General features: G+C 55.0%; 1 protein-coding gene across 2 annotated transcripts; it reads left to right on the top strand.

The window, feature by feature from the left end:
• Positions 1-568: 568 nt before the first annotated feature.
• On the top strand, positions 569-25,916 carry TNKS1BP1 (tankyrase 1 binding protein 1). Of its 2 annotated transcripts, none has more exons than XM_016920876.4 (12): positions 569-706; positions 3,594-3,752; positions 4,843-5,476; positions 7,669-7,738; positions 11,669-13,024; positions 15,002-17,163; positions 22,733-23,099; positions 23,334-23,484; positions 23,615-23,751; positions 24,517-24,674; positions 24,958-25,030; positions 25,477-25,916. In XM_016920876.4, the coding sequence occupies exons 2-11, from the start codon at positions 3,659-3,661 to the stop codon at positions 25,016-25,018; spliced, it is 5,190 nt and encodes a 1,729-aa protein (XP_016776365.3). In that variant the 5' UTR covers positions 569-706; positions 3,594-3,658; the 3' UTR covers positions 25,019-25,030; positions 25,477-25,916. The 2 variants fall into 2 exon arrangements, with proteins under 2 accessions (XP_016776365.3, XP_016776366.3); XM_016920877.4 differs by lacking the exon at positions 569-706 and adding an exon at positions 3,220-3,307.
• The last annotated feature ends 1,922 nt before the right edge of the window (positions 25,917-27,838 follow it).

Genomic DNA, 27,838 nt, shown 5'->3' with positions numbered 1-27,838 from the left:
AAGAAAGTACGGAGTATATGTGAAGCTTTTGTTCTTACGGGAAGAAGGGGGGATACAAACTTCAGTGTAGGGAGGAACCCATGTCTGAGAAGGGGCCTAAAAGGAGATAAAGGTCACTAATGAGGAATGCAGAGCTGCCAGACTTCTTCACGGCGGCTCTAAATCTGAATTGACACAGGAGGGTGGCCACGTTGCGCGCGTTCTCAGCACTCAGGTGGTTGTATCAGGAAGCCGCTTCAGTCCGCCGGCGGCTACCTTCTTGCCGGCGTAGCTCGATGATACTGTGCTCTGTGCAGGCGGCGGAGCCCGGGAGGGGCCGCCAAGGCAGTTTCTCTAGGCAGTCGTCTCGGTGGCCATTTTACCCGAGCGCTCCCGGCTGAATTGCGTCAGTTTCGCCCCGGTCTGAGACTGGGGCGGGCCCCTCATCTGCAAGCCTCATGAATAATTGAGTACTGGGCCGCGCCTGCTTGCCGACGGTGGGACGAATTCTGCACGGGCTTCCCACTCCCGGGTTCCACCGGCTCATGCATATTCACGAAGCGCCCTGGGGGCGTGGACCTGGGCGGAGTTGGGGCGGGGCCCCGCCGGGGCTCGCAGTGGCTTCGTCCCGCGGTGACGGCGGCGGCGGCGGCGGTAGCAGCGGCGGCGGCGGCGGGGACTGGCATCGGGGCCCCGAGCCGAGCGGAGCCGGACCCCGGGCGAGCGCGTGAGTGCGCGGGGGCGGGCGGGCGAAGGAGGGGGCGGGGTCCGGGATGGGGCGGGGGAGGGGCATGGAAGGAGTGGGTGCTTTCCAGCCGACACCTCGGGTTGAGGTGGTGGTGGTCGGGGGGTCACCAGGAAAGTTTGCAGGGGCCGAGGGCGCTGGGGACGCTGGAGGCCCGGGGGAAGGTGGCGCGTGTGTGCGGGGGCGGAGGGCGCATGGCTTGGAGCTCGTGCTGGCAGAGCCAGAAGAAAGGGGGGAGGGGGCGAGGGCTTGGGGCGGGGCCGGGGGCGGGCAGAGCCGCTGGAGGGACCCCTGCCTCCCCTTCCCCCAGGCCGCGCTAGCCCCCTCCTCCGGCTCCTTCGGCACGCCCCCAGCCACCCCAGTCCGCCCCCACCTGATCGACGTCTGCAGCCCACTGTCTGTTCGCCGGCTGCTTCACAGCCCGCTCACAGGTCCTCCGCTTCTGCCGCCACCGCAGCCCCCTCCTCCTCCTCCTCTTCGGCTGCCGCCGTCCCTTCTGTGTCCAGAGCTCCCCACTGGGCCCCTCCAGACAGCCCATTGCCCGGGGCTGTTCCATCTTCCCGTTGGCCCTCCCTCTTTCCAGCAGTTTACGTGCTGTCCCTGCCGACCTCTCTAGCCTCGGATCCGGCTGGAGATCCTGGGGTCCATAGGGGCGACCCCGCCTGCGCCGAGTCCCCTCCGGGGCTGGAGCTGCCCAGCCCTTCTGGAGGCCTTATCTGCCAGGGGTCAGCTCGTTTCTACCCTGCTACCCTCTACCCCCTGGTCTCTTGAGGGTGGGGACTGCTCAGAACCGCTGCGAATCGCAGCTTCTGGCCACAGCCTTGGTGGCCTTGGTCACCTGGGGCCCCTGGCTGGGGTCTCTGAGTTGCTGTGGCCACCTCCGCACCTGGGGACTCTGAGCCCGCCTTCATTGCTGCAGCCCCTCATACCGCAGAGGGGCCCATCAGAACCCCAGGTGAAAGGATTTTTTTGGTTCTGAGCCAATTCATTTCCATCTCCAACCACCCACACTATGTTCCTAGTAATAATGTTCAAGGACAAGGAAACAATCTTGTGTTTTAATTTTATTTTTTCTATCATGTGCCCCTCCCCCCACCACACTTGGCCTGGCTCTGCACAGTTATTCACCCACCCACAGTGGGCAGTCTTCCGTGGTGGTTAACTGACCAATGGGTTGACAGTACTGGGTTTCTCTACTGTCTTCATACCCTCTCCCATCTTTGAAACACCTGGGGCAGGGTCAGCGTTAGGGGAGGGGCGTTGGATTTTGCAGAGGATGAGCACTGGGGGTCCCTTTTAAGGATTTGGTGCTGTCTTCCCAGACCAGCTGGAGTGGGTGACTTTAAGTGAGGCAATGCCCCTTGCAGGTTGGAGAAGTTTGGGTTGTCCTCAGGGCTCTGCATACCAGGTGAGGGAAACTTCCGCCTTGCATGAGAGGTGCAGGGCCCTATCCCCCAGGGTCTCCATGTTTTTGTGGGTGGGAGAGTGCTTCAGGAGTCAGGATGGGAACTGAGGAGGTGGTTGGAGTATCTGAAGAACAGGTGACAGGACTAGGGCCTGGGAGAGTGAAGGAATGGTCTGGGAATGCTGGTAGCCTGGGGTCAGGGAAGAGGAGGAGGTGGTTATCAGGGATGTTAGCTCATTGGTGACACTGAATGGAATCACAGTAATAATAGGCAACATTTGTTGAACACTTATTATGTGCTAGGCATTGTGCTAAGCCTATTTCATGTACTATTTCATGTAAGCCCCCTCAGGGTCTCAATAATCCCATTTTTCAGTTGGAGAAACTGAGGCTTGGAGAAGTCACAGGGCTAGAAAGTGGTAGACCCACCCAGCACTGAATCTTGGTATATCAGATCCTGAAGCTCATGTGACAGGCTTCTACCACCGGGCTGTGCCTCTTGGTTTATTTTCTTCTGTCCCCCTCAGAACTCCTTAAAGCCAACCCTAGGCGGGTGAGTGAAGCCCACATAACCCCTTTTCATACATAGGCTGTGGCTGCTCCACCCTGACTGTCGTGGAAGGTGGAGCCCCAGGGAATTTTCCCCCAAGTCACTCCACCCCCCGGATGTTCTCAAGCCCTGTCCCGTTCTCCCAGCCCAGGCCTGGGCCGGCTCCTCCTTCCTCTTGGCTAGGCCCTGGAAATCCAGTGGGAGGCCATTGCTATGGCAACAGGACTAGGCCCTGGCTTTACCTCATCAAATTCCAAGCTGAAGCCAAGCGATTGAGAAATTAAAGAAAAAAATATATTCCAGATGTTTACTTTTTATTCCTTATTTTTCCGTGTTTGGATGAGACAGTTCTGAGGGAGGGGAGAGTGGGGCAGGGATGTGGAAGGAGAACAGGGAGAGGGGGGAGAAGGAACCACTCCCAGCTGCGGGAGGGAGGGAGAGAGGGAAGGAGGGTGAGCGGGAAGGGGGAGGCAGGCAGTAGGGCGGAGCCCAGGTTGGGGAGGAGCGGGTTTTTCCCGTCTCCCGTGAGGTGATTCACAGACAGACTTCATACTTTGCAGCTCTCTAGCTCTGCTTTGAGTAGACACCTCCAGCGGGGCCGTCCTACCCAAGGGGCACTGTGGGGACTGTAAGTGGGGTGTCTTGGAGAGCTTGTCAGAGGAGGGAGCAGTGAGTGACTCCCTGAAGCGCTAGGACTTTGGGGTTAGGAGATAAGAGTTGGGGAGGATCTTTGAAGAGTTGAGGATATGGCTGTTGGGAACCTCCCTTGACCTCCTCCTACCCCCCCACCCCCACTCCAAGTTCTCTCTTCCTGTCCCACACTCTGCCTCTGTTAGAAATAGGAGACTTCTCTCTGCTAAACCTACTGGCAACGCCCAACTCTTTTTTTCCTTCTCTTCTCTCTCTTTTCCTAGGTCTGCAGCCACCCCAGCTCATACCTCTCTGCCTCCCCGCTCTCAAGGAGGGTCTGCCGCATGTGATGAAAGTGTCTACTCTCAGGGAAAGCTCAGCCATGGCTTCCCCACTGCCCCGGGAGATGGAGGAGGAGCTGGTGCCTACTGGCCCTGAGCCAGGTACCAATGGGTGCAGGGTGGAGCCAGGTGGCTGGGAGGGGGGTGGGAAGGACAGAGGCTGCCCCCTCTTTCTGTCTTGGGGGGTGGTTGAGTGATGATTCTGTTGAGATAGGGAAGGAGTACCAAGGCAGTACAGGATGAGTTTGAAAGGTTCTCAGCTTCTCTTGAGACTCTTCAGAACTGTTTGGGATCATAAATCTCCAACAGGTGTAAGAGCAGACAGGGACCTTTGAGATGATATGGATCAAGCTGCATGCTTTGCAGAGGGGAAAACTGAGGCCCACAGGGAAAAATGGAGTGTACAAGTGGGAGTTTGAACCCAGACCTCCTGGCTCCTTGTGTAGACTCTTTTAAATTCTATTTAGCCAAATGTGTAGGAGGTACGGGATTCCATCAGGAGGACTGTGGACGAGGGTACTTCCAAGGTCATTTAGCTTTATATAGAAGGTAGATTTCTGGTCCTGTTTTTTTTTTTTTTTTTTTTCTTCCCATAGCAGATTTACTTTTGTTTGACTTGGGTCAATAGTAACTTTGCATTCCCAGTCACACACCAGATGACAGTGGGGAGGTGGCCTGGGAGTGTGCTGTGGCTGGGGGAGGTGGCAGCCTGGAGGCAGGATAGAGAAGCTCAGCTGAGATTGAAAGTTTACTATGGATGATAGAGAAGAGTGTCACATAAGGTGAAAAAACTAGATTGGGAATATGGGGGGGCTGACTGCTTGATAGGGACAGGCAGGCATTTGTTTATTGGCTCATTTATTCATTCATTCTTTTGTTTAATTATAACTTATGCTAGGGGCAAAATACAGTACAGGAAGAAATAAGGTGCCAGGTGGGTCCTTAAATAGCTTCAGCTTAAGAGGGGAATTGGCTAAAACATTTTGGGAGTTTGAAGAAGGGAGAAGATGCTTTGGGGATGTGTGTAGAAAATCAAGGAAGGCTTCATGGAAGAGGTGGCATATGACTTGTGCCTAGAAAGATGTGAATATTCTTAAATCGGAGGGTGGGAGATGAGGTGGAACAGGAAACAAAGAAGTTCTGCTTCCTGGTTCTTCTGACAGCTCCCCCACCAACCCTTTCCTTTTGGTAGGTGACACTCGGGCCAAACCCCCTGTCAAGCCCAAACCCCGGGCCCTGCCTGCCAAGCCAGCCCTGCCTGCCAAACCCAGCCTGCTGGTGCCTGTTGGGCCTCGGCCTCCCCGGGGTCCCCTGGCTGAGTTGCCTTCTGCCAGGAAGATGAACATGCTGGCAGGACCCCAGCCCTATGGTGGCAGCAAGCGCCCCCTTCCCTTTGCACCAAGGCCTGCGGTTGAGGCCTCCACTGGAGGAGAAGCCACCCAAGAGACTGGGAAAGAGGAGGCTGGGAAAGAGGAGCCACCCCCTTTGACACCCCCAGCTCGATGTGCAGCCCCAGGGGGCGTACGGAAGGCCCCTGCCCCTTTCCGCCCAGCCTCAGAGCGCTTCGCGGCCACCACGGTGGAAGAGATCCTGGCCAAGATGGAGCAGCCTCGGAAGGAGGTCCCTGCCAGCCCTGACCGCCTGTGGGGTTCCCGCCTCACCTTTAACCACGATGGCAGCTCGCGATATGGCCCCAGGACCTATGGCACGACCACTGCTCCCAGGGATGAGGATGGCAGCACCCTCTCCAGGGGATGGTCCCAGGAGGGGCCAGTAAAGTCTCCAGCAGAGTGCCGGGAAGAGCACAGCAAGACCCCTGAGGAGAGGTGAAGGGTGGGAGGTTGTATATTTTGTGGCAGCCTGGAGGTCAGGTGGGGTAGGATTGGGTGGGGGCTGGGGACCAAGTGCATGGCCCCATATAGGGTTGTGACTTTTACCTGTAGGTTGGTTGTGTGCTGTGAGTACAGGCAGATCCCGATCTAGGTCACAAATCATTCCCCAGCAGATGGTGTCATCATTACTGTATGCTTTTAAAGTTGTAGTTTTCTTTACAGAGTTGATGCAGGTTTATGTTAGAGAGTTCAAATGTACAGTATAGAAGTTTAATAGACAATAGACTTTTTTTTTTTTTTTTTTGAGATGGTGTTTTGCTCTTGTCACCCAGGCTGGAGTGCAGTGGTGCGATCTCGGCTCACTGCAACCTCTGCCTCCCAGGTTCAAGTGATTCTCCTTCCTCAGCCTCCTGAGTAGCTGGGATTACAGGCGTGGGCCACCACGCCCAGCTAATTTTTTTGTATTTTTAGTAGAGTTGCGGTTTCACCCTGTTGGCCAGGCTGGTCTTGAACTCCTGACCTCAGGTGATCTGCCTGCTTCGGCCTCCCAAAGTGCTGAGATTACAGGCATGAGCCACCACGCCCGGCCAAGAAGTTTATTTTTAGTTTCTATATACTGAGAGCTGGGCACCAAACTTTGCCTCGTTGGCATCCTGTTTGTTCAAGGGAGTATTAGATCCATTGTAGAGATGAGGAAACTGAGGCTCAAAAATGACTCCATAGTCTCGGCAAATTAAGAGGCAGAGACAGATGTTTGTTTGATTCCAAATCCTCTGCTCTTAAGTGCCAGCTCTTACAGTGGGCAGAGCAGTGTGCCAGTCCTGGGGTGGGGCTGCGTGTGTCAGGATGAGTAGGGCACAGTCTCTGCCTGTGAGGTGGAATCTGATGGGAGAGGTAAGAAAGGAACACATCTTTTTTTTTTTTTTTTTGAGACGGAGTCTCGCTTTGTCATCCAGGCTGGAGTGCAGTGGCGCAATCTCGGCTCACTGCAAGCTCCACCTCCTGGGTTCACGCCATTCTCCTGTCGCAGCCTCCCGAGTAGCTGGGACTACAGGCGCCTGCCACCACACCCGGATAATTTTTTTGTATTTTTAGTAGAGATGGGGTTTCACTGTGTTAGCCAGGATGGTCTCGATCTCCTGACCTCGTGATCTGCCTGCCTCGGCCTCCCAAAGTGCTGGGATTACAGGCGTGAGCCACTGCGCCCTGCGAGAGGAACACATCTTGATGCCAGGCCAGCTAGTGTCTGCACAGAGATTTTGGCTGGTTGGAGATATTTGCATATGATACGCTTCTCCAGAGTTGCCACTAGTGTAAAGCAAGGCTGGCCAGGAGGTGCTTCTTGGGGTGCTGGGCACGGGACATTGGAGGAAGAGGCTGAGGCATCTCAGGAGCCATCAGCTGCACAGAGGCTGTCCTTAGTGCTGGGAGAGCCAGCTTGAGGTATGGCTGGCTCCTTGGGCCTTTAACAGTTCTGCTGGGCTCAGAGGCTCCCTTTCTCTTCCTACTGCTATGAAGGCAAGAGCTGGTGTGGTCTGGGCTAAGCGGGAAGCTGAGGGTCCCTGCCCTGCCCTGCCCTCTGGCCTTGCCCTTCTCTCACCTGAAAGTGTCTGGAGCCTTGGCCCCAGAGCTAGTCCTTTGCCTGTCCCAGACCAGGGTGCTGTGAGGTCACACTCTTGCCCAGGCTGGGTTCCACCTGCCATCTTCCTTCTCTCCCTCACTCCAAGTAGGGCTTAAGAACAACTTCAACCCTGGAAAATCACTCTTTCCTCTTCCCCTCCCCCACTGCAATTCTTCAAGAAGTATTGGCAGGGCAGCAGGACCAGCTGCACTCTTCCTGGCTAGAGGAGAACTTTAACTCCTTATGGGTTAAAGGAAAGAGGAGTTATCTTTTTAGGAGCTGTTGAGAGGTCTGGGCATCCAGGATGCTTTTCCTAAAGGAGCTGGGGAATTTAACCCTTCATGCTCAGGTAGGGAATAAGCACTGTTTTCTGGGGCACTTGCCGAATGGAAAATGGACAGATTCTGTGTCCCTAATAGTTGCAGGCAGGGCTCAAGAGTAAATGGCTAGGAGGGTTTAACCTTTGGGTGCTGTTAAAGTTGCATTGGGAGACTCTCCCACATTTTCCATTCTGTGACAGACTCTAACATTCCGTGCTTCCATTTCCTGTCCTCGTCCCTCACAGGAGCCTTCCTTCCGACCTGGCCTTCAACGGGGACCTGGCTAAGGCAGCCAGCTCGGAGCTACCTGCTGATGTGAGTTATCCTCCGGTTATGAATCAGAATCACGTATTTTAGAGCTGGAAGGGTCATATGAGATCATCTTTTCTACTCTCCTTGTAGTTCAGATGGGGAAACTGAGGCCCATGGGGAGAGTGACTCACTGGAGGGCTGGCCCTGGGATTTTTTGACTCCTGGGCCAGCGCTCTTGATCACCAAAGTGGCTAGGTGTGGTTAAGGCCATGAGGCCATTCATCATAAACAGTAATGATAGTATCCACAGCAATTGCCATTGATTAAGTCCCTACTATGTGCTGGGCCTGTCCTGGGAACGTTAACCAACTCAATCCTTGTGATAACTCTGGCTAGTAGACCCGGTTAGTCCCATGTGAGAGATGAGAGCACCTGTACTCACAAAGGGTAAGTAACTTAGGCTGAGGCAGCAGCTGCTGTGTCTGCCTCCCATGCTTTCCCTGGCTGGGCTGCCTTTTCTGAGTTCAGAAGAGGGGTGAGTCCTTTTGCTGAGATTTTCCCATCATACTCCCGTTCTTGAAGATGGTCAGCCTGCTTTCTTGAGTAAACAAGGTACAGGATGGCCCTTTTTGCTCATACAGCCCTTGCTAGCTGGAGATCTGACTTGATTCATTTGTCCATCCAGCAAGCAGTGACTGAGCGCCTGTTAGGAGCTGGATGTTGGAGATAGCTGTGAAGGTAGAGTAGAGAGTGCAGGGACGAGTGTGGTCAGGGAAGGTGTCACTGTGAAGGGCAGAGGCTGAGCTGTGTGCATGTCTGGAGAGCAGCATTCTTGGTAGAGGGCACAGCAAGTACAAAGGCATTGGTGCTTTCCTGGCAAGGAGGCCAGGATGTCTGCCTGGCAGTGAGAGAGGAGTTAGGTGGTAGTGAGGACCAACGGGTTGGGGGGTTGGATTGTTTCAAGTCTTGAAGGCCTCTAGAAAGACTTTGGCTTGAGTGAGAGCAACAGGCCATTTGAAGGGTTTGCAGGAGAGGCATGGGATGCTGCTGTCTTAGTTGTGAAGAGTCACCTGGCCCACTGGATTAAGAATCAGTTGCAGGGAGGTAAGATCAGCAGCATGGACCAGTCAGGGGGCTGTTGGAATAGTCCAAGTGAGAGATGATGACAGCTTGGACCCTGGAGGTAGCCTACGGTAGAGATGGGGTGAAGTGGTTGGTTCTGGATAGAATTTGAAGGCATGGTGGAAAGGACTTTCAGATAGATAGAGAGCACAGAATCAAGGGTGACCCCATGGCTTTTGGCCTGAGCAACCGGAAGGATGAGTTTATGGTTGCCGAGACGGGGACTTCTAAGGGTGAAGCAGGATCGGGGGAGATGGAAGGAGTTTGCTTTGTGGATTTGTTGAATTTGAGATGGTTTTCAGACATCCATGTGGAAACGTCAAGCGGATGCTTGGGTAGTCGAGTCTGGCCTTCAAGGGAAGTGAGCAAATTTGAAAGGAACACTTGGGAATTGTCAGAGTAGGGATGCTTGTGAAGACTGGCTGAGATTACTGAGAGTGGGGATGGTGCAGGAGGGGAGGGCCCAGAGGCACAGCCAAGGAGACTGGGAGGACAGTGAGAGAGTCCACCAAGTGGAGACAGCCTCCAGGACTGGTGGAGGGCGCCATCAGCTGTCAGATGCCACTGACAGGTCAAGTAAGGTGAGCACAGAGAATTGGATTCAGCTCCAGGGAGGTCATCCGTGACCTTGACGAGAGTAGTTAGGTGGCAAGGTAAAGGAGAAAGCCTGTTTGGAGTGGTTTCAAGAGAGAAGGGGACAAGAAGAACTGTGGATATTAATAGTGAATATAGACAGGGCTTTCAAGAAAATGGATGGTAGCTAGTGAGTGATGTGGGGTCAAGAGTGGTTTTTTGGTTTGCTTTTTTGGCTTTTCAAGACAGAAGAAATTAGAGCAGTTTGTGTGCTGATGGAAATGATCCAGTAGAGAGGGAAAAAAAAATCGATGCAGGAGAGAGAGGAGGGATTGACCTCAGCCCCAAGCGAGGACAGTGCCTGATAGCAGAAGGGGAGGCAGAGTGCTTGGGCTCCCATGCAGGAAGTAGGTGGTGTGTGTGTGTGTGGCGGTGGGGGGGTTGTCGGGGGTTCTCTGCTGGTGGCCTCTGTGTTCTCAGGGAACAGGAAGCAAGGCCATCAGCTGAGAGAGGATTGGGGGAGGTGTGGAGGTCTGACGGGAGAAGATGCTAAAACATTGCCTGGGAGAGTCATGGAGTGAATGGCAGGGGGAGTGCCGTGGGATTCTGGGCAGCTCTAGGGCCAGCTTGAGGTCAGCAGTGAATCTGGAGTGAGACTAGCTGTCACGATTGCGTGTTTTTATCCAGCCACATGCAGCTACTCAGGTGCTGGGCTAGGATTGGCCCAGCTGTATTGGAGAGCTGTATTTAAACAGGTTAAACAGTGTGATGAAGCAGATGAGGGAGTTGAGTGTTGAGTAAAAAGTGACGTTAATGGTGATAAGAAGAGAGGTGAGGGTATGAGGGGAGTGGGGGACAATGAGAAAGAATTAGGGTTAAGGGGCTGTGCTATGAGAGGGGCTGAAAATGAGGGCGTTGGGGAAATAGAGTGAGCCGGTCAGATAGGCGGTGGGGGTGGGCAAGTGGGATACTTGGGATTGAGATGATGCAGAGGTTGCAGCCACTGGTAAGGATGAGGTCTAGGGTGTGACCTTGAGAGGATGGGTCGCACAGTCACTGGGGAAGAGGAGGTCAACGAACCAGAGGCTGGAAGGGTCGCATCTGGCTATGGAGATGACTGTAAGCTATCACAACAATGATGGAGAGGGTTGCAGTGATGCAGCGGTTATGGTTTTCAAGGAATGATGGGTGCGTAAGAGTCGATAACAAGAAAGAATTGTGGGTGCTGTAGTTTAAGGGCACGAGCTTTGACATTAGAACGTTGCAGAGGGGAGTGAGCATGGAGGGAACAGAAGGGACCTTGAGAAGCAAGCAGGACCCTTTATTTTGCCCAGGCCTAGTAGGTGATGATGTGGGAGAAATAACGACATGGGAGAGGGCGGCCAGGGAAGCGTGACCTCTGCAGAGGGCAAAGGTCAGATGGAGCCAGAGTCACTTCATTGTCTGGGGACAGGTGGAGTGCCAGGTGCTTGGTGCCTTGTTTGTCCCCCTCTTCTCTCCACGTCCTCCCCACTCTCTGCCGCCATCATCCCATGAGTCCTATGCCGAGGGGCCAGTGCACACATTTCCCTTCACCCTCACCTAACTGGGAGATGAGCATTGTTGCCACCAGCCCTAATGTACAGATGGGGAAGCTGAGGCTCAGAGAGACCAAGTGTCTGCCATATGTGAGGGAGGGCACATGCTGGTAAGAGGCAGTGCTGGGACGGCTCAAGCCAGGCGCTGTCACACCCCCCAGTGCCTTTTGCCTGGGTCCCATAGCCTTCCTGCTTCCTTGGCACCTTCTGTGCCACGAGGGGCACCCCCTGCACGCTGTAGCCACTCCCCCGAGCTGCTCTGTAGCTGCACTGCACCTCGAATCCTGCTTGGACGCGAAACCCTCTCTCCCCTCCCGACTCCCACATGCTGAGGTGCTTCAAGAGCCAGATTCTCAATGTTCCTTTTCCCTTTATAAAGCAGGTGTTATGGACCCTGAACTGTGGCCTCTGAGGAGATCCTCAGATGAGCTTTGGGTTGAGTGGGTGAGGGGTTCCAACCACCTGAGATGAAAGGAATTATGCTTTGTGAATAAGGATAGGCGCATTCTGGGGAAGAAGGTCTAAAGGGGGCTCTGTGAGAAGTCCTGCCTTGAGTCGTCTGTGGGGCCCCTCCCAGCTATCCCAAGAGGACCCCCTCAGGTTCCAGTTTCCTCCTCCCAGCCTGGGAGAAGCTGACCTGGGGTCTGTGTGGGGTCGGAGGGGACCCTCCCCGCCCCGCTGAGAGGTGAGTGATGGCTCTTGACCTTTCTTTCTCTTGCAGATTTCCAAGCCCTGGATTCCCTCAAGTCCAGCCCCCTCCTCAGAGAATGGAGGCCCTGCCAGCCCAGGCCTCCCCGCAGAAGCCTCAGGCTCAGGCCCTGGCTCTCCCCATCTTCACCCGCCTGATAAGAGTTCTCCCTGCCACTCGCAGCTTCTGGAAGCCCAGACTCCTGAAGCTTCCCAGGCTTCTCCCTGCCCCCTTGTGACTCCATCAGCTCCAAGTGCAGCCCTGCCTGACGAGGGCTCCCGCCACACCCCCAGCCCGGGGCTCCCTGCCGAGGGGGCTCCAGAGGCCCCCAGACCCAGCAGCCCTCCCCCTGAGGTCTTGGAGCCCCACAGCCTGGATCAGCCCCCTGCCACCTCACCCCGGCCCCTGATCGAGGTGGGGGAGTTGCTGGATCTCACTCGGACGTTTCCATCTGGCGGGGAGGAGGAGGCCAAGGGTGACGCACACCTCCGCCCCACCAGCCTGGTTCAGCGCCGATTCTCTGAAGGTGTGCTCCAGTCACCCAGTCAGGACCAGGAGAAGCTGGGGGGCTCGCTGGCTGCCCTGCCCCAAGGCCAGGGGAGCCAGTTGGCCCTGGATCGTCCCTTTGGGGCAGAGTCCAACTGGAGCTTATCACAGTCCTTCGAATGGACCTTCCCCACGCGACCCTCGGGTCTGGGCGTGTGGCGGCTGGACTCCCCGCCTCCCTCCCCCATCACTGAAGCCAGTGAGGCCGCCGAGGCTGCTGAGGCTGGCAACTTGGCCGTTTCCAGCAGGGAAGAAGGAGTGTCTCAGCAGGGGCAAGGGGCTGGGTCAGCTCCAAGTGGGTCAGGAAGTTCCTGGGTGCAGGGGGATGATCCAAGCATGTCCCTCACCCAGAAGGGCGATGGGGAGAGTCAACCTCAATTCCCAGCTCTTCCCCTTGAGCCCCTGCCTACAACTGAGGGCACACCTGGATTACCTTTGCAGCAGGCAGAGGAGAGATACGAGTCGCAGGAGCCCTTGGCTGGACAGGAGTCCCCTCTCCCCCTGGCTACCAGGGAGGCAGCCTTGCCCATCCTGGAGCCAGTCCTGGGGCAGGAGCAGCCAGCAGCCCCTGACCAGCCCTGTGTTCTCTTTGCTGATGCCCCTGAGCCTGGACAGGCACTGCCTGTTGAGGAGGAGGCCGTGACCCTAGCCCGGGCTGAGACCACCCAACCCAGGACAGAGGCTCAAGACTTGTGTAGGGCATCCCCCGAGCCTCCAGGCCCTGAAAGCAGCTCCCGCTGGCTGGACGACCTCCTGGCTTCACCACCACCCAGTGGTGGCGGTGCAAGGCGGGGAGCTGGATCTGAGCTGAAGGACACACAGTCCCCAAGTACCTGCTCTGAGGTGAGAATGGGCATAGGGAGAATGGGACTTCTGGGGACAGAGGCCAGGGCTTGGGTGGGCTTCATTCTTTGAACATGGATTTTACATGTCGAGAGCTTGGGCTGTGGTAGTGAGCAAGGCAGCTGTGGACCTGCAGATTGTAGCTCTGCAGAGCCACACAGGACGGTGTGTGTGTGGGGTTTCGTGTGAGGCTCTATCCCAGCTCCAGCAATCGCTAGCTGATCGGTCTTGGGAAGAACGTACCTTAACTGCTGGGCTTCAGAGTGCTTTCCTGATAGTAGCATTGGCCTCTTAGAGTTATATTGTGGGTAAATCGAGGTGGAAAGCTCTCGGCACAGTGCGTGGCAGGTGCTGAGTATTCAGTCTCTCATTATGGGAATATCGTTCAAGGCAAAATAGTGTAGCCATTTAGAGCGTGGGCTCCTGGGTTCATCTCCTGGCTCTGCTTTCCTTTGCCCAGGTGTGACCTTAAAAGAGTGACTTTTCTGCCCTCTGCCTCAGTTTCCACATCTGTAAAATGTGGATAACAAGATGAGCTCTACCTCCAAGGGTGTTGGCAAGGGTTCAATGAGCTGTAATGTCTAAAGTGCTAAGAATAGTGCCTGGCTCATCCTAAGTGCTTAAGAAGTGTTGGCTTTTACAAACGTTATTAACATTGAGCTCCAGACCTGCTTTGTAGACAGGCAGCTGGGCCTCAGAGGAGGTTAGCCTTGTGCAGTTACCCAGCAAGTTGGTGGCTGGGCCCGGGCCAGCGCCGTTTCCCGGCCCAGTGCCCTTTCTCCTACCAGGCTGCCTCTGAATTTAAGGGCCGGGGGCCAGGTGGCTTTCGAAATTTATTTCTCAAGCCGGGCCTGGGCTGCAAGGGGCGGGGCTGCAGGAAAGGAGGAGCCAGGGGGCCTCTGGGGGCTGCGGGGCGGGGAGAAGGAGGAGCAGGAAGGGGTTAAGCTGACTCCTGCAGTAGGTGTGTCTGTCCCAGGATGTGGGTGACTCAACTGGCTCCTGGGCGGGGCTGCCCAAGCTGCAGCTGCTCCGGAGGGAGCAGGGCCAGGGTGAGGGAGAGCCAGCGCCAGAGCCGTCGGACAGGTCCCAGCGCGGGTAGCAGCCCAGCCCTATCCCTGCGCCCGGCTGGCCGCACCCAGCAGCCCCAAGGCGGGTTGGGGGCGGGGGGCCATGGCCCAGCCTGGGGATGGGGAAGCCAGCATGTCTATCCTGGAGCGGCTGCTGGCCAACGCTGCACTGAGGGATGAGGCTGGCCGGCTCCGAAGCCCTGAGCCCAGGGCTCTCCCGCCCACAAGGGTGAGTCAGGGAGCGTGAGGTGGGGGGTGGGGTGCAAGAAGCCCTGGCTGGGATTTTCCCCTGTGCCAGAGGCTGCCCCTCCTGTCTTTCCTGGGCCAGGGTGAGGGCTGAGAGGTCTTCCTGGGGAAGATTGAGCAGACGGCACTTTGGTTGGGGAAGAAGGGCCTGGGTACTTACAGGAGGATGGGGGTCAGATGGGGCTTGGGGGAGGACGGGCTGGAAAAGCTGTCATTGGTGTTGGAACCTTGCCTTGCAAGGGAAGTCGCAGAGAGGCTTTGAATCTTGACCTCTCCTAATCAAAAGGAAAGTGCATTGCCTGCCATTCCTGTGTGAAGACCACTCCTCTCCTGGCTGTTAGCCAAGTATTGCCCAAGAGTTGTAAACATGACCATGGGACCATTGATTGAGTGCCCACTGCATGCCAAGCACTATGCTGAGTGCTTGGTCTAAATGATCTCATTTAATCCTCTCACACCAGCCCCATGCAATAGGAATTATCCTCGTTTAAGGATGAGGACGCTGAGACCCAGAGTGGTTAAGTGATTTGCTCAAGGTCACACAGCTTTCTGTTGCCAAAGTGGGGCTTTCAGGCACTAGGCAGCGCTGACTCTGCTGGATTGACTCCCACCCTGATGGAATCTAATCGTTGTTTCTTTGTCTATTTTTTTTTCTTATTCCCAGGGACTCCTTGGCTGGTCCCAGAAAGATCTGCAGAGTGAATTTGGGATCACAGGAGACCCACAGCCCAGCAGTTTCAGTCCTTCCAGCTGGTGTCAAGGTGCTTCTCAGGACTATGGCCTTGGGGGTGCAAGCCCTAGAGGAGACCCAGGTCTCGGAGAGAGGGACTGGACCAGCAAGTATGGGCAAGGAGCAGGGGAAGGGAGCACCAGGGAGTGGGCCAGCAGGTGTGGCATCGGCCAGGAGGAGATGGAGGCCAGCAGCAGCCAAGACCAGAGTAAAGTGTCTGCCCCAGGGGTGCTCACAGCCCAGGACCGGGTAGTTGGAAAGCCAGCCCAGCTTGGCACTCAGCGGAGCCAGGAGGCAGATGTTCAGGACTGGGAGTTCAGAAAGAGGGATTCCCAGGGCACTTACTCCAGCCGGGATGCAGAACTCCAGGACCAGGAATTCGGAAAGAGAGATTCACTGGGTACCTACAGTAGTCGAGATGTAAGCCTTGGGGACTGGGAATTTGGGAAGAGAGATTCTCTGGGTGCTTATGCCAGCCAAGATGCCAACGAGCAGGGCCAAGATTTGGGGAAGAGGGACCACCATGGTAGGTACAGCAGCCAGGATGCCGATGAGCAGGACTGGGAGTTTCAGAAGAGAGATGTGTCACTCGGCACCTATGGCAGCCGGGCTGCGGAGCCACAGGAACAGGAGTTTGGGAAGAGCGCTTGGATAAGGGACTACAGCAGTGGTGGCAGCTCCAGGACCCTTGACGCCCAGGACAGAAGCTTTGGAACGAGACCCCTGAGCTCTGGGTTCAGCCCCGAGGAAGCCCAGCAACAGGATGAGGAATTTGAGAAGAAGATTCCAAGTGTGGAAGACAGCCTTGGAGAGGGCAGCAGGGATGCTGGCCGGCCAGGAGAGAGAGGATCCGGGGGCTTGTTCAGTCCTAGCACTGCCCACGTGCCGGATGGGGCACTCGGGCAGAGAGACCAGAGCAGCTGGCAAAACAGTGATGCTAGCCAGGAGGTGGGAGGGCATCAGGAGAGACAGCAGGCAGGGGCTCAGGGCCCTGGCAGTGCTGACCTGGAAGATGGGGAGATGGGAAAGCGAGGCTGGGTCGGTGAGTTTAGCCTCAGTGTTGGCCCCCGGCGAGAGGCAGCATTTAGCCCAGGGCAGCAGGACTGGAGCCGGGACTTCTGCATCGAGGCCAGTGAGAGGAGCTATCAGTTTGGCATCATTGGCAATGACAGAGTGAGTGGTGCTGGCTTTAGCCCTTCTAGCAAGATGGAAGGTGGTCACTTTGTGCCTCCTGGGAAGACCACAGCTGGCTCGGTGGACTGGACTGACCAGCTGGGTCTCAGGAACTTGGAAGTGTCCAGCTGTGTGGGTTCTGGGGGCTCGAGCGAGGCCAGGGAGAGTGCCATGGGACAGATGGGCTGGTCAGGTGGCCTGAGCTTGAGAGACATGAACCTGGCCGGCTGTTTGGAAAGTGGAGGGTCTGAAGAGCCGGGGGGAATCGGAGTTGGGGAGAAGGACTGGACTTCTGATGTTAATGTGAAGAGCAAAGATTTGGCTGAGGTCGGGGAGGGAGGAGGCCACAGCCAGGCCAGAGAGAGTGGCGTGGGGCAGACTGACTGGTCAGGTGTGGAGGCCGGACAGTTCCTTAAATCAAGGGAGCGTGGAGTTGGACAGGCAGACTGGACACCTGACCTTGGGCTGAGAAACATGGCCCCAGGGGCAGTCTGCAGTCCTGGAGAGCCCAAAGAGCTTGGGGTGGGCCAGATGGACTGGGGTAACAATCTGGGCCTGAGGGATTTGGAAGTGACCTGTGACCCAGAGTCTGGAGGTTCTCAGGGGCTACGGGGATGTGGAGTGGGGCAGATGGACTGGACCCAGGACTTGGCGCCCCGGAATGTGGAGCTCTTTGGGGCTCCAAGTGAAGCCAGGGAGCATGGGGTGGGCGGGGTGAGCCAGTGCCCAGAGCCCGGCCTGAGGCACAATGGCAGCTTGTCTCCTGGCCTGGAGGCCAGAGACCCCTTGGAGGCCAGGGAGCTGGGGGTTGGTGAGACAAGTGGGCCAGAGACCCAGGGTGAAGATTACTCCTCGTCTTCCTTGGAGCCACACCCTGCAGACCCTGGAATGGAGACAGGAGAAGCCCTCAGCTTCGGAGCCAGGTAATGAACGGAGCCCCATCCCAAGTGTGGGAGGGAACATGTGAAGGCTGTCCAAGAAATCGGAACCTCTCTGAGGAGGGAAGAAACAGTTTTTCCTGAGGACTTTTAGTGTTTAGGTAATTGAGACATTTTGGACTAAGAATTTTTAGTTCTACTTAAAAAAAATTGAAATATGATACACATACAGGTGAGTTCCTTTTTTGAAGGATGACTAATGTGTTACTTTTGCAACCCATGTTTGAGCTTGGTGATTTGGAATTGTGACTGTGACGGGGGAAATGGTGCATGTCATAGCTTGGATGGTTTCTGATGGGTTCTACTCTTGTACACAGTAGCCGTTCCCCAGGCCTCTCAGCCCTGAAGCCACAGGTGGTTTCATAGGTATAGGGCAGAGAATTCCATGTCTTCTTGGCCAGGGCCACCACAGCCAGGAGTAGAGTGGACAGTGGAACCCACGGGTTCTCAAAGAGGTTAGGGACTTGGTGCTTCTTGCCTGTCCTGTCATGAAGCCTGGAATAGCAAGTTCAAGAACCTGAAGAGTATGGGGACCTGGCCCCATGACCTTGGCCTCTGTGCAAATTTGCTGAAAGAACTTTCCAAAGGCTTTGCAAGGCAAGCACAGTCTGTTTCATGGATGTTTTAAAACCAGCTGAGATGGTTTTGCAGCTGAGAAACGTGCTAAAAAGGCATTGCATCCGTTTTGTTAACATTTCCATCCATTGAGATTCACTTTTATTCCCTTTAGTGAGCAGAAAATGTTACCTTTTCCAGCCCCACAGTGGGAGCTTCTCACTGGGTATGTGGGGAAGGCAAGGGAAGTGTGGGGCAGGGGCTTTTATAAGTGGAAGGGGTTGGTGGTGGGAGGAGAGGAGCAGGAAGGGGCTAGAGCATATCATGGTGGTCTTGGGGAGTCAGGAGAGGCATTTGGGATGGAGGAGGAGAAGGGAGAGAGGAAGATGGGCCCAGTGAGATGCCCAAGGGGATTTGAGGAAGGGGAGCTTCCTGACGACTCAGGCTGTTGAGGGGGTGGTGACGGAGCACAGGGAACCACTGAGGCTGCATTGAGGACTGCAGGGACGAGGGGAGGGCGCAGGACTAGGAGTCGGGAGGCCCTTGTGGTCCTGGGCAGGTTGCTGGGCTCTGAGCCTCAGTTTCTCAGGGTTTGACTCAGGAAGTGCAGAGTTCCAGCTTTAATGTTCTTGGTGCAGGGGAGAGTCCAGGCTTGGCTTGGTTGTTCCTGATTTCTCTTCCTGGGACTCATAGAACTTTGCACGCCCCATGCTTAACCACACGTCTTACCTCATTGATCTTCACAGCTGCTCTGTGAAGCAGGAAAGTGATTTTTATCCTCTCCGCTGGAGGGTCAAAAGGTGGTGTGACCCCTTAAGGGCAAAGAGTCAGGAGTACCTCTTTCTCACTTGTATATGTTAACTGCTTTCAGGTGTGGCCACTGTGGGACCACCCCCCCCCCACCCCACCCCCCCGCCACCACAGCTCTCTGCCTTTCCGTTCTGTGTGGGGTGGCTCTTAAGAAGTGGAAAGTGATCATCTTGTTCCCTTAGTTTAGGATGGAGGGAGGTGGGGCGGGGATTGTGATGGGACTAGGTTAGGGGAAGAGGAGGATAGTGTCATCATTGTGTCTTTAAAACACCCAGGCTTTTGTGGTTGTGTTACCGTAATCTGGCCAGTGTTGACTTTAACCCGAGTTCAGGGGTTAGCCATGATGCCATACAGGTGAGCCTCATTGTATGCAACAGAAAGCGTGGCTCCTAACAGAAAGCACGGCTCCTCAAAAAGCCGAACAGAAACAGTTGCTTTAGAGAGGAGTTCAAGGGGCTTGTTTGAATTTTATGCTTTCGGGCAGCCTTTTCTAAAATGTGTCCTAAACAATACCAGTCTGTGAATATGTTTGGAAAATGCTGGGTACTCTGTGGCCGTACAGAAGACTTAGTCTGTATATTAGCATATATTAGTACCTTAAAGACAAGTAATGCAGTATTTTCCAAGCTAATTTGGCTAATGTCCAAGAACCTAGTGTTCTGAGCAGGGAAATTCTGATGTAGGGAAATTCTACACTATGGGCACTTTCTCTTTTTTTTTTTTTTTTTTGAAACGGAGTCTTGGTCTATCGCCCAGGCTCCCAGCCTGAAGTGCAGTGGTGCGATCTTGGCTCACTGCAACCTCTGCCTTCTGGGTTCAAGCGATTCTCCTGCCTCAGCCTCCTGAGTAGCTGGGATTACAGGCGCACATCACCACGCCCGGCTAATTTTTGTATTTTTAGCAGAGATGGGGTTTCCCCATGTTGGCCAGGCTGGTCTTGAACTCCAGACCTCAGGTGATCCACCCACCTCGGCCTCCCAAAGTGCTGGGATTACAGGCATGAGCCACCATGCCTGGCCCACTATGGGCACTTTCTCTTTAAAGAAAATTTTGGAGGTTCCCTTTTGTAACGAGAAGTCCTTGAGAATAGCTCAGAGGGGTCTGGCTCTGGGTCCATCTGCCAGGCTTGCGTTCTGATTCTGTCACCACCTCTGTGACCTTGGGCAAGTTTGTTCTCTTCTGCGGGCCTCCGATTCCTCGTCTGTAAGTTGGGAGTAACTTACTCCCAGTACTCATGGGGTTTTGTTAATTGGTCCTCACAAAAACTAGGGAAACTGAGACCCAGAGAGGCAGTGTGACTTGCACCGGTTCCCACGGCTGGTGGCTGTGGGTTCTTCTTGTCTCCCTGGGCCCAAGCCGTGCAGTCTTCTCTGGGCACCCTCCCTGTCTCTCTGGGGTCAAGGTCAGCTGCTGTTTCTCTAGACACATCTTTCCAGCTTCACCCCTCCCTCATTTCAGGTCTCAGAACACTGGGATATTCATGTTTTGTAGTTCCAGCGACATGTTTGCCTCTGGAGCAGTGGTGGAGGGTGGGGTGGGATACCGTCTTGGTCCTCAGGGTACTCTAAAGTTTAGACCAGGTGAAGGGTGTAGATGCGACAAGATGAGGCACATCCTCTCTGGCCAGGGACCCGTGTTGAGGATGATAATGACTATCCTAATAATTTGTTGTATTTGTCAAGTGCTAACTATGTGTTAGGCACATATTTCTGCCAACAAACTAGAACAGTTTATGTACTTTTATTATCCCCATTTTACAGATAAACTGAGGTTCAGAGTGGGACAAATAACTTGTGGTCAAAGCCACAGGCATAGGAGGAGACAGAGCCTAGCTGTGTCCTGGAGTGGCAGGACTCAGTCCCTGTGTTCCTAACTACCCCTCTTTCCTGCTCCCATGCCGGGAGGGGCTCAGCTTATACCTGATCTGGGTGCTTAGGGGTAGGAAAGCTGCTTCTAAGATGGGGTGAAGGGCGAGTGGGGTTTAGTCCGGCGGGGTGGACGTAGCTGCACTTTCTTGGGTTTTCCCCACTCGCCACTCTCTGCTCCTCAAGGCCACCTCCAGAGCTCACTGACCTCTGCCTGAGTGGCTTGGGCCACCTCTCGCTTTAGGAGTGGATTTTTTTTTTTTTTTTTTTTTTTGAGACGGAGTTTTGCTCTTGTTGCCTGGGCTGGAGTGCAGTGGCACGGTCTTGGCTCACTGCAACCTCCACCACCCGGGTTCAAGCGATTCTCCTGCCTCAGTCTCCCAAGAAGCTGGGATTACAGGTGCCTGCCACCATGCCCGGCTAATTTTTGTATTTTTAGTAGAAACAGAGTTTCACCATGTTGTCCAGGCTGGTCTGGAACTCCTGACCTCAGGTGATCCGCCTGTTTTGGCCTCCCAAAGTGCTGGGATTACAGGCGTGAGCCTGGGCATTTTACATCTCTTTAGCTCATGTGGCCTGCCCTTAGCCTTCTTTTGCCCCACCCCAGGGAGAGGCTTTGGGCCTGGCCTCTGTAGTCTGGGTGGGGTGCTGTTGCCGCCCCCTCCCTCCAAATTCTCCCTGATTTTAAGCTGGCTGTCAGGGTGAGCTGGCTTTGGCCCCCAGCCAGGGCTGCTCCCAATTCTGCTGCCTTGCTGTACTTCTGCTGCCGCCACTGCCTCCTCCCCCAATGTCTCTCCCCAGACCACTTTAATTTCCATCTGTCAGCAGCTTGTGGAAGGACAGACTACCACTCATGCTCTCTCTCCCTGCCCCCTCTTCCTGCTTGGTATTGACTCACCTGCCCCACTCTCCTCCTGCTTTAATCCCAGTGGGAACCTGGGGCCTGGCTTCCAGGCACTGCCGTGCCAGGCTTTCCCACACCTCTGTGCATAGTATGAGTGTGTGTGTGTGTGGGGTGGGGGTGTGGGGGCGCAGGGATTCGTGTGTTTGTGTCAGGTGTGGCTCTGTGCCGTGCCTGTAGATGTGGTGGGTGCGAGGTCCATCTGGGGGAGTGACAAACAGCGCACAAGCTCTCTGCCTGAGTGTGTGTGATGGTGATGAATGTGAATGTGTCATTTTGGGGAGTGGCCGCTGGACAGGGCGGGCAGTATGAGTTAGTGAGAGAGTGTGTGGTGTGCTTGTGCCGTGTTTGTATTTTGTTTTTAGATGGGGTCTTGCTACGTTGCCCAGGCTGGTCTTGAACTCCTGGGCTCACGTGATCCCCCTGCCCTGGCCTCCCAAGTAGCTGGAATTACAGGCGTGAGCCCTGCACCCCGTGTCCAGCTGTATTGTGTTTTGAGGAAGCAGCAGACAGAAGATGCATATGCTGCATGGAGGTCCAAGGTGACCCAGCTCCTCATTTGCTTGGCAAACATTTGCTTAGTCCGGTGCGTAGCCAGGCTCTGGGTCCGGTGCTGGGGGCATAAAGGCAGAAAGGGCTCTGTTTTTGCCCTTGAGGAGCTCACCGACAGGCTATGGGGACAAAGAACCACAGGAAAGAGGCAGGAACTGGCATGGATTGGAGCCCAGGGCTGGTAGGGCTGAGGCGGCCGTGGTGGCTGGGAGGGGGCAGGGCAGCTTCGGAAGCAGAATTGAACCAAGGGGACAGTACCACCAGGGACGGTGTGGTGCGGGGAGCTTTCCAGAAGAGGGAGCAGCTCGTTCAAAGCCAGCAGCATGTGAGGGCTGGGTGTCTTCTGATGGTCCCTGGTTGCTCTGTGAGCCTGGGGAATGAAGAGGCATAACGTGGGGGCTGAAGACAACATGAGTCCGGAGAGGCAGGTGGGCCAGTACCTGGCTCACCCCAAGGAGTGTGACTGCCCGAGCACGTGGCCCTGGGAGGGAACACATTGCTAGCATGCAACAGCAGCAGGAATAATGGCTGCTGCTTCTGCGGTTCGTGCTGACCAGGACTGTGCTAAGTGCTTTAGATTTTTCTTTCATCCTTGCAGCGACTCCGTGCAGTTAGAGGAGCCTGAGCTGTTTCCAGGGGAGGGGGCTCACCCAAGGTCTCAGGGATTTGAACCTGCCAGACTGGCTAAGCTCTTCACCTGTGTGCTGTGTTGCTCAAGCCCCTGACCGTGTCCTTCTTGGAGTCTGGAAAAAGCATGGGAAGGAGGGCAAGGGAGAGTTTGGGGGCTGGGGGAAGGAGCTTGTGAAGTAGGCTTCAGGGCAGGGAGATGGGGCCTCACGATGATCTCGTTCTCTCTCTGTCCCCTTTACAGCCCTGGCAGGTGCCCGGCCCGCCCCCCACCCTCCGGCTCCCAGGGCCTGCTGGAGGAGATGTTGGCAGCCAGCAGCTCCAAGGCGGTGGCTCGGAGGGAGTCAGCGGCCTCGGGCCTTGGGGGCCTGTTGGAGGAGGAAGGAGCCGGGGCAGGTGCTGCCCAAGAGGAGGTGCTGGAGCCTGGCAGGGACTCTCCACCCTCCTGGAGGCCCCAGCCTGATGGTGAGGCCAGCCAGACAGAAGACGTGGATGGCACCTGGGGCTCTTCAGCAGCCAGGTGGAGCGATCAGGAGCCAGCACAGACTTCTCGGCGACCCTCCCAAGGCCCTCCTGCCAGATCCCCCAGTCAGGACTTCTCCTTCATTGAGGTCAGTGGAGGGTGAGCCCATGACAGTGGGTGGGTGAGGGCGATGCAGCGAGAGCCCCATTCCTGGAGCTTCCCTGAGCAGTCCCAGTCCAGGAGGCAGAAAGAGGGTTGTAGGTGCGTCACGTGAACGTGAAGCTCCGGCTGCAGGAGGGGTCCAGCTCCTGGTCAGCTACTGTTGAGGGGCTCCCGTGGGATGAGGCAGCAATGGCAGTGGTGTCACCATTGTCCCAAGCAGGACACCGAGATCCTCGACAGTGCCATGTATCGGAGCCGTGCCAACTTGGGGCGCAAGCGTGGGCACCGGGCCCCGGCCATTCGGCCTGGGGGTACCTTGGGCCTGTCGGAGGCAGCAGACTCGGATGCACGCCTGTTCCAGGACTCTACAGGTAGGGCTGATGTATTATTTGGTGATGTCTCTTGATCTCTGGGGCATTAGGCCAAGCTTTTGCAGGGGTTATGAGTTCGGCGAGTCTGGGTGTGCTGCCTTTTCTGAGCCCCTTTCCCGGGCCTTTGCAGAGCCACGGGCATCTCGGGTGCCATCTTCAGATGAAGAGGTAGTGGAGGAACCTCAGAGCCGCCGGACACGGATGTCGTTGGGCACCAAGGGGCTGAAAGTCAACCTCTTTCCTGGCCTGAGCCCCTCAGCCCTGAAGGTACCATCTGATCATTAAGCAAACATGTCCAGCCATCTGGCCAGGTGGCCACCTTGCATGCTGTCTTTCTTCTCTTCATCCATCAATTCATTCCCCTGTCCCCCTCTCCCATTCCTCCTCTCACTCTCCTCTCCATTGAGGGCTCCAGAAGATCCCTTTGTGCCCCGCCGGGCCCTATGCTGTGTGCCAAATGGGATGGAAAGAAGAACAAGATGTGTTCTTGTCTTGGAACCTCAGGGGCAGTGGGAGACATGATGCCCATAATTAGCCTGGATGAGAGAAGAAGTTTAGGTGTCCCTGAGGAGAGGCACAGATAAGGGCTGGGCCTGTTCAGAGAGAGAGGAGTTATTTCCTAACAGCAGAGTGGAGGGGGATGGGAAGGGAGGGTGGATTGGAGAAGGCCTCTTCTAAGTATTTGATCTTAGCCGGCGGCAGGCACAGGAGTTGGCTCCTGGAGCTGGGATGGTGGGGTGGCATTGCAGGCAGAGGGAACAGGGGTGGGAAGTCACCACTGGCTTTGTCCCACCCAGTTTGTCTGAATTCAATCCTGCCATATGTTTTTGAGGACAGAAAGGTGTGCAAGGCATAGCTCAGTTCTGCGGGAAGTGCATCTCTAAGTGACTTCCCATCCTTTGGGGTGAAAGGACTGCAGAGGGGTCTCTCCTTGATTCTGGGGACTGCACACTCTTGAGATAAGGTCTTACCCCCTGAGAATCCTACTGCCTGTCCCTCTACTATCTATCTGCTTCTGGACTTGCTTCTCAGGCCAAGCTGCGCCCCCGGAATCGCTCAGCTGAGGAGGGAGAGCTGGCTGAGAGCAAGTCGAGCCAGAAGGAGTCCGCGGTCCAGCGTTCGAAATCCTGCAAGGTCCCAGGACTGGGAAAGCCCCTCACGTTACCTCCCAAGCCAGAGAAATCCTCAGGGTAGGTGACCTAAGCTCTGGGCATCTGCTGACCTCACTGTATTACCCTGATGAAAAGGGAAACTCTCACTTCACAGAAGAGGCAAACTGAGGCTCAAAGAGGAACCTCAGTCGGACATGCCCCAGATGAACGGTATGAAGATGGTGTCAGAATTCGGGTCCCTGAAGCCAGGCCCCAGACTGCCTCTTCTGGTTAGAGGGTGGTTTCTGTCCCTATCACGTCTCCTTGTTGTGTTCAGTTTCCTCAAAGTTTGCATTCTGGACCTTTGCCGTCTGCCTCCTAGGTCAGAAGGATCGTCGCCCAACTGGCTTCAAGCCCTGAAACTGAAGAAGAAGAAGGTCTGAGAAGTCACTGAGGTAAGGACAGGTTCCTGGGCTTGGATCCAGTCTGAGGAGGGCCTGCCCTGGAGGCTTCGGAGGCCTCATGCCCCTTCTGTCCCTTAGCTCCCACCCCTTTCTGTGCAAGTTTAGAAACAGCAGGTGAAGCCAAGCTCCAGAGACTCGGTAGGCCCTTGGCTCCTCTAGATTTTGTCCACAGGGAGGTCAGGTTGTTGTCTGGCCTGGTGTGGAAGAGGAGAAGGGCTACCATCCTGGCCTGCTTCCCTGTGCTCAGGGACAGTACCCCCATGCTCCCTGGCTGGACGGAGAGTGGTCAGCCAGCCCTTCTTGTCTGGGACCCTGTGGGCACTTACCAGGCTCCATGACCAGGCTTAGCTGGGGGCACCAAGATGGGTGTAGGGGAGAGGAAGCTGAAGCCTCCACAGTGTCCTTCCCTGATGTCTTTTCCTCCCTTCCCATTGCAGGTTCTTCCCACCTGGCAGTCTCAGGCAGTGCCCATTCCTGTGGGGTCCCTGGGTGAGGAGACGGCTGGAGCCCCACCATGCCCCAGGCTGCAGCCTCTGTCCCTTCCACCTCTGAGGAGCGTCTGGGGAGGCACATTTATGCACTTTGTATCACCTTCCGAACTCCCCCCACACCTTCCCTTCCCTGGATTTCATCACTAGTGGTTGAAGGTTTTGTCCCTTCCTCTCCTCCTTCCCTCTCCCTCTCTGCTTCCTCCTCCAGCCTCCCTTGGGTTTTCTTTTGATACCAATTTATAGCATTTTTTATAAAAGCCTTTGATTTTTATAATGGGTGGGACTGTATCCCTGCCTCACCCCAGGTCTCCCTCTGCCCCGCCAGGTACCCCACAGAGACCAATGACATTTTGCCACTTGAAACAATAAATAAAGTTTTTTGGGAATTGGTGCTGTCCAGGTGGTGGTACGTGGTCATGGCTGCCCATTTCCTCTTCCAAGGCTGTGGTTGGAAAATGCTGATTCCCACTCTGCCCCACCAGGGGCTCACTCTGACACTGGGTGTGTCACTTCCCTTTTACTGACATCACTGAGAAGGGTATATTGTTTACAATAGGCTGATCAAGAATTCAGACACCCCCTAAATCTTAGTAGTTTAACACAAAAAGGTTTATATTTCATCCATGACACAGTCCAGGGTGGGCTGGTGATAGGGGCACTCTGCACCTTGATGTCATTCAGAGCCCAGGCTCTTTCCCTGTTGTGGCTCGGCCATCTTCAGGGCTTGGAGTCTTCTGCCACATCTAATGGAGAAAGGGGGAATCTTTTGTGGGAGATACTCTGAGTCCATTCAGGCTGCTGTAACAAAATACTGTAGACTTGGATGGCTTATAAACAACAGACACCTATTTCTCACAGTTCTGGAGGCCAGGAAGCTGAAGAACAAAGCACTGACAGATTCAGTGTCTGGTGAGGACCTGTTTTGTGGTTTATAGAGAGTGCCTTCTTGCTGCATCCTCGCATACATGGTAGAAGGGACAAGGGAGCTCTCTGGGGCCTCTCTTATAAGGGCACTAATCCTATTTGTGAGACCTGCAACCTCATGAACTAAACATTTCCCTTTTTTTTTTTTTTTTTTTTTTTGAGATGGAGTCTTGCTCTGTCACCAAGACTGGAGTGTGGTGCAATCTCGGCTCAGTGCAACCTCCACCTCCCAGGTTCAAGTGATTTTCCTGCCTCAGTCTCCCCAGTAGCTGGGATTACAGGCACTCACCACCACACCTGGCTAATTTTTGTATTTTTAATAGAGATGTGGTTTCACCATCTTGGCCAGGTTGATCTTGAACTCCTGACCTCAAGTGATCTGCCCACCTTGGCTTCCCAAAGTGCTGGGATTAAGGCCTGAGCCACCTTGCTCTGGAAAGTCCTCTCTTCCTAGTAGCACCTTAGAGGTTAGGAATTTAACAACATTTAACAAATGTTGGGCACAAACATTCAGACCATGGCTTTCTACCCATCTAAAGTCTCATCTTAATATTATCTAATGCTGGGCGTGGTGGCTCACACCTGTAATCCTAGCACTTTGGGAGGCCAAGGTGGGCGGATCACTTGAGGTCAGTAGTTCACGGCCAGCCTGGCCAACAGGGTAAAACCCCATCTCTACTAAAAATACAGAAAAAAAAAAAAAGGTATGGTGGTGTGTGCCTGTAGTCCAGCTACTCAGAAGGCTGAGGCACAAGAATCGCTGGAACCTTGGAGGTGGAGGTTATAGTGAGCTGAGATTGCACCACTGCACTATAGCCTGGGTGACAGTGAGACTCTGTCTCAAAAAAAAAAAAAAAAAGATACAGATGGGACTCAAAGCATAATTCATAATTCATCCTGAGGCAAAATGTTCTCCAGCTGTGAACATGTGGAATATGTGCTTCCAAAATACACTGGTGGGGTAGGTAGGCATAGGATAGACATTCTCATTCCAAAAGGGAGAAATAGGAAGGAAGGGGTAACAGATCCCTAGCAAGTACAAAACTTTAAGGCTGGAAAATAGTCATCTTTGACTTGAGGCTCTGCCCTCTTAAGTCCACAGGGGTAGAGAAGTCCTGTCTTCTGGACCCACTGGGCTGGTGGTCCTGCCTCCATGGCAGTTCTGTCTTGTGGTCCCATTTTCTGTGGAGGCTCTGTGCCTAGGTTGTACACCTGTAGCTATCTTGGGCTGGGATCACACACTGGTGGCCCCACTGGTCTGGGTTGTAAGGTAGCCCTACTTCCGTGGCTCCCCTGGGCATTGCCCTTGTTGGGGCTTTCTACAGTGGCCCTGCCCGTGCGGTGGTTCTTTGGCTGGCCCCTTACGCTCTCTGGAGCATCTTTG

Source organism: Pan troglodytes, chromosome 9 (genome assembly GCF_028858775.2).
Source record: "Pan troglodytes isolate AG18354 chromosome 9, NHGRI_mPanTro3-v2.0_pri, whole genome shotgun sequence".
NCBI lineage: Eukaryota > Metazoa > Chordata > Mammalia > Primates > Hominidae > Pan > Pan troglodytes.
Note: the sequence above shows the minus strand (reverse complement) of the source record. Positions and strands in the feature narration are given on the sequence as shown.

Bases quoted from the DNA above. Each gene is read 5' to 3' on its own strand.
- TNKS1BP1 (XM_016920876.4), top strand. From the start codon at position 3,659: ATGAAAGTGTCTACTCTCAGGGAAAGCTCAGCCATGGCTTCCCCACTG. The intron at 17,164-22,732 runs GTAATGAACGGA...TCCCCTTTACAG, and splicing joins GCCCTCAGCTTCGGAGCCAG to CCCTGGCAGGTGCCCGGCCC. The intron at 23,100-23,333 runs GTCAGTGGAGGG...TGTCCCAAGCAG, and splicing joins AGGACTTCTCCTTCATTGAG to GACACCGAGATCCTCGACAG.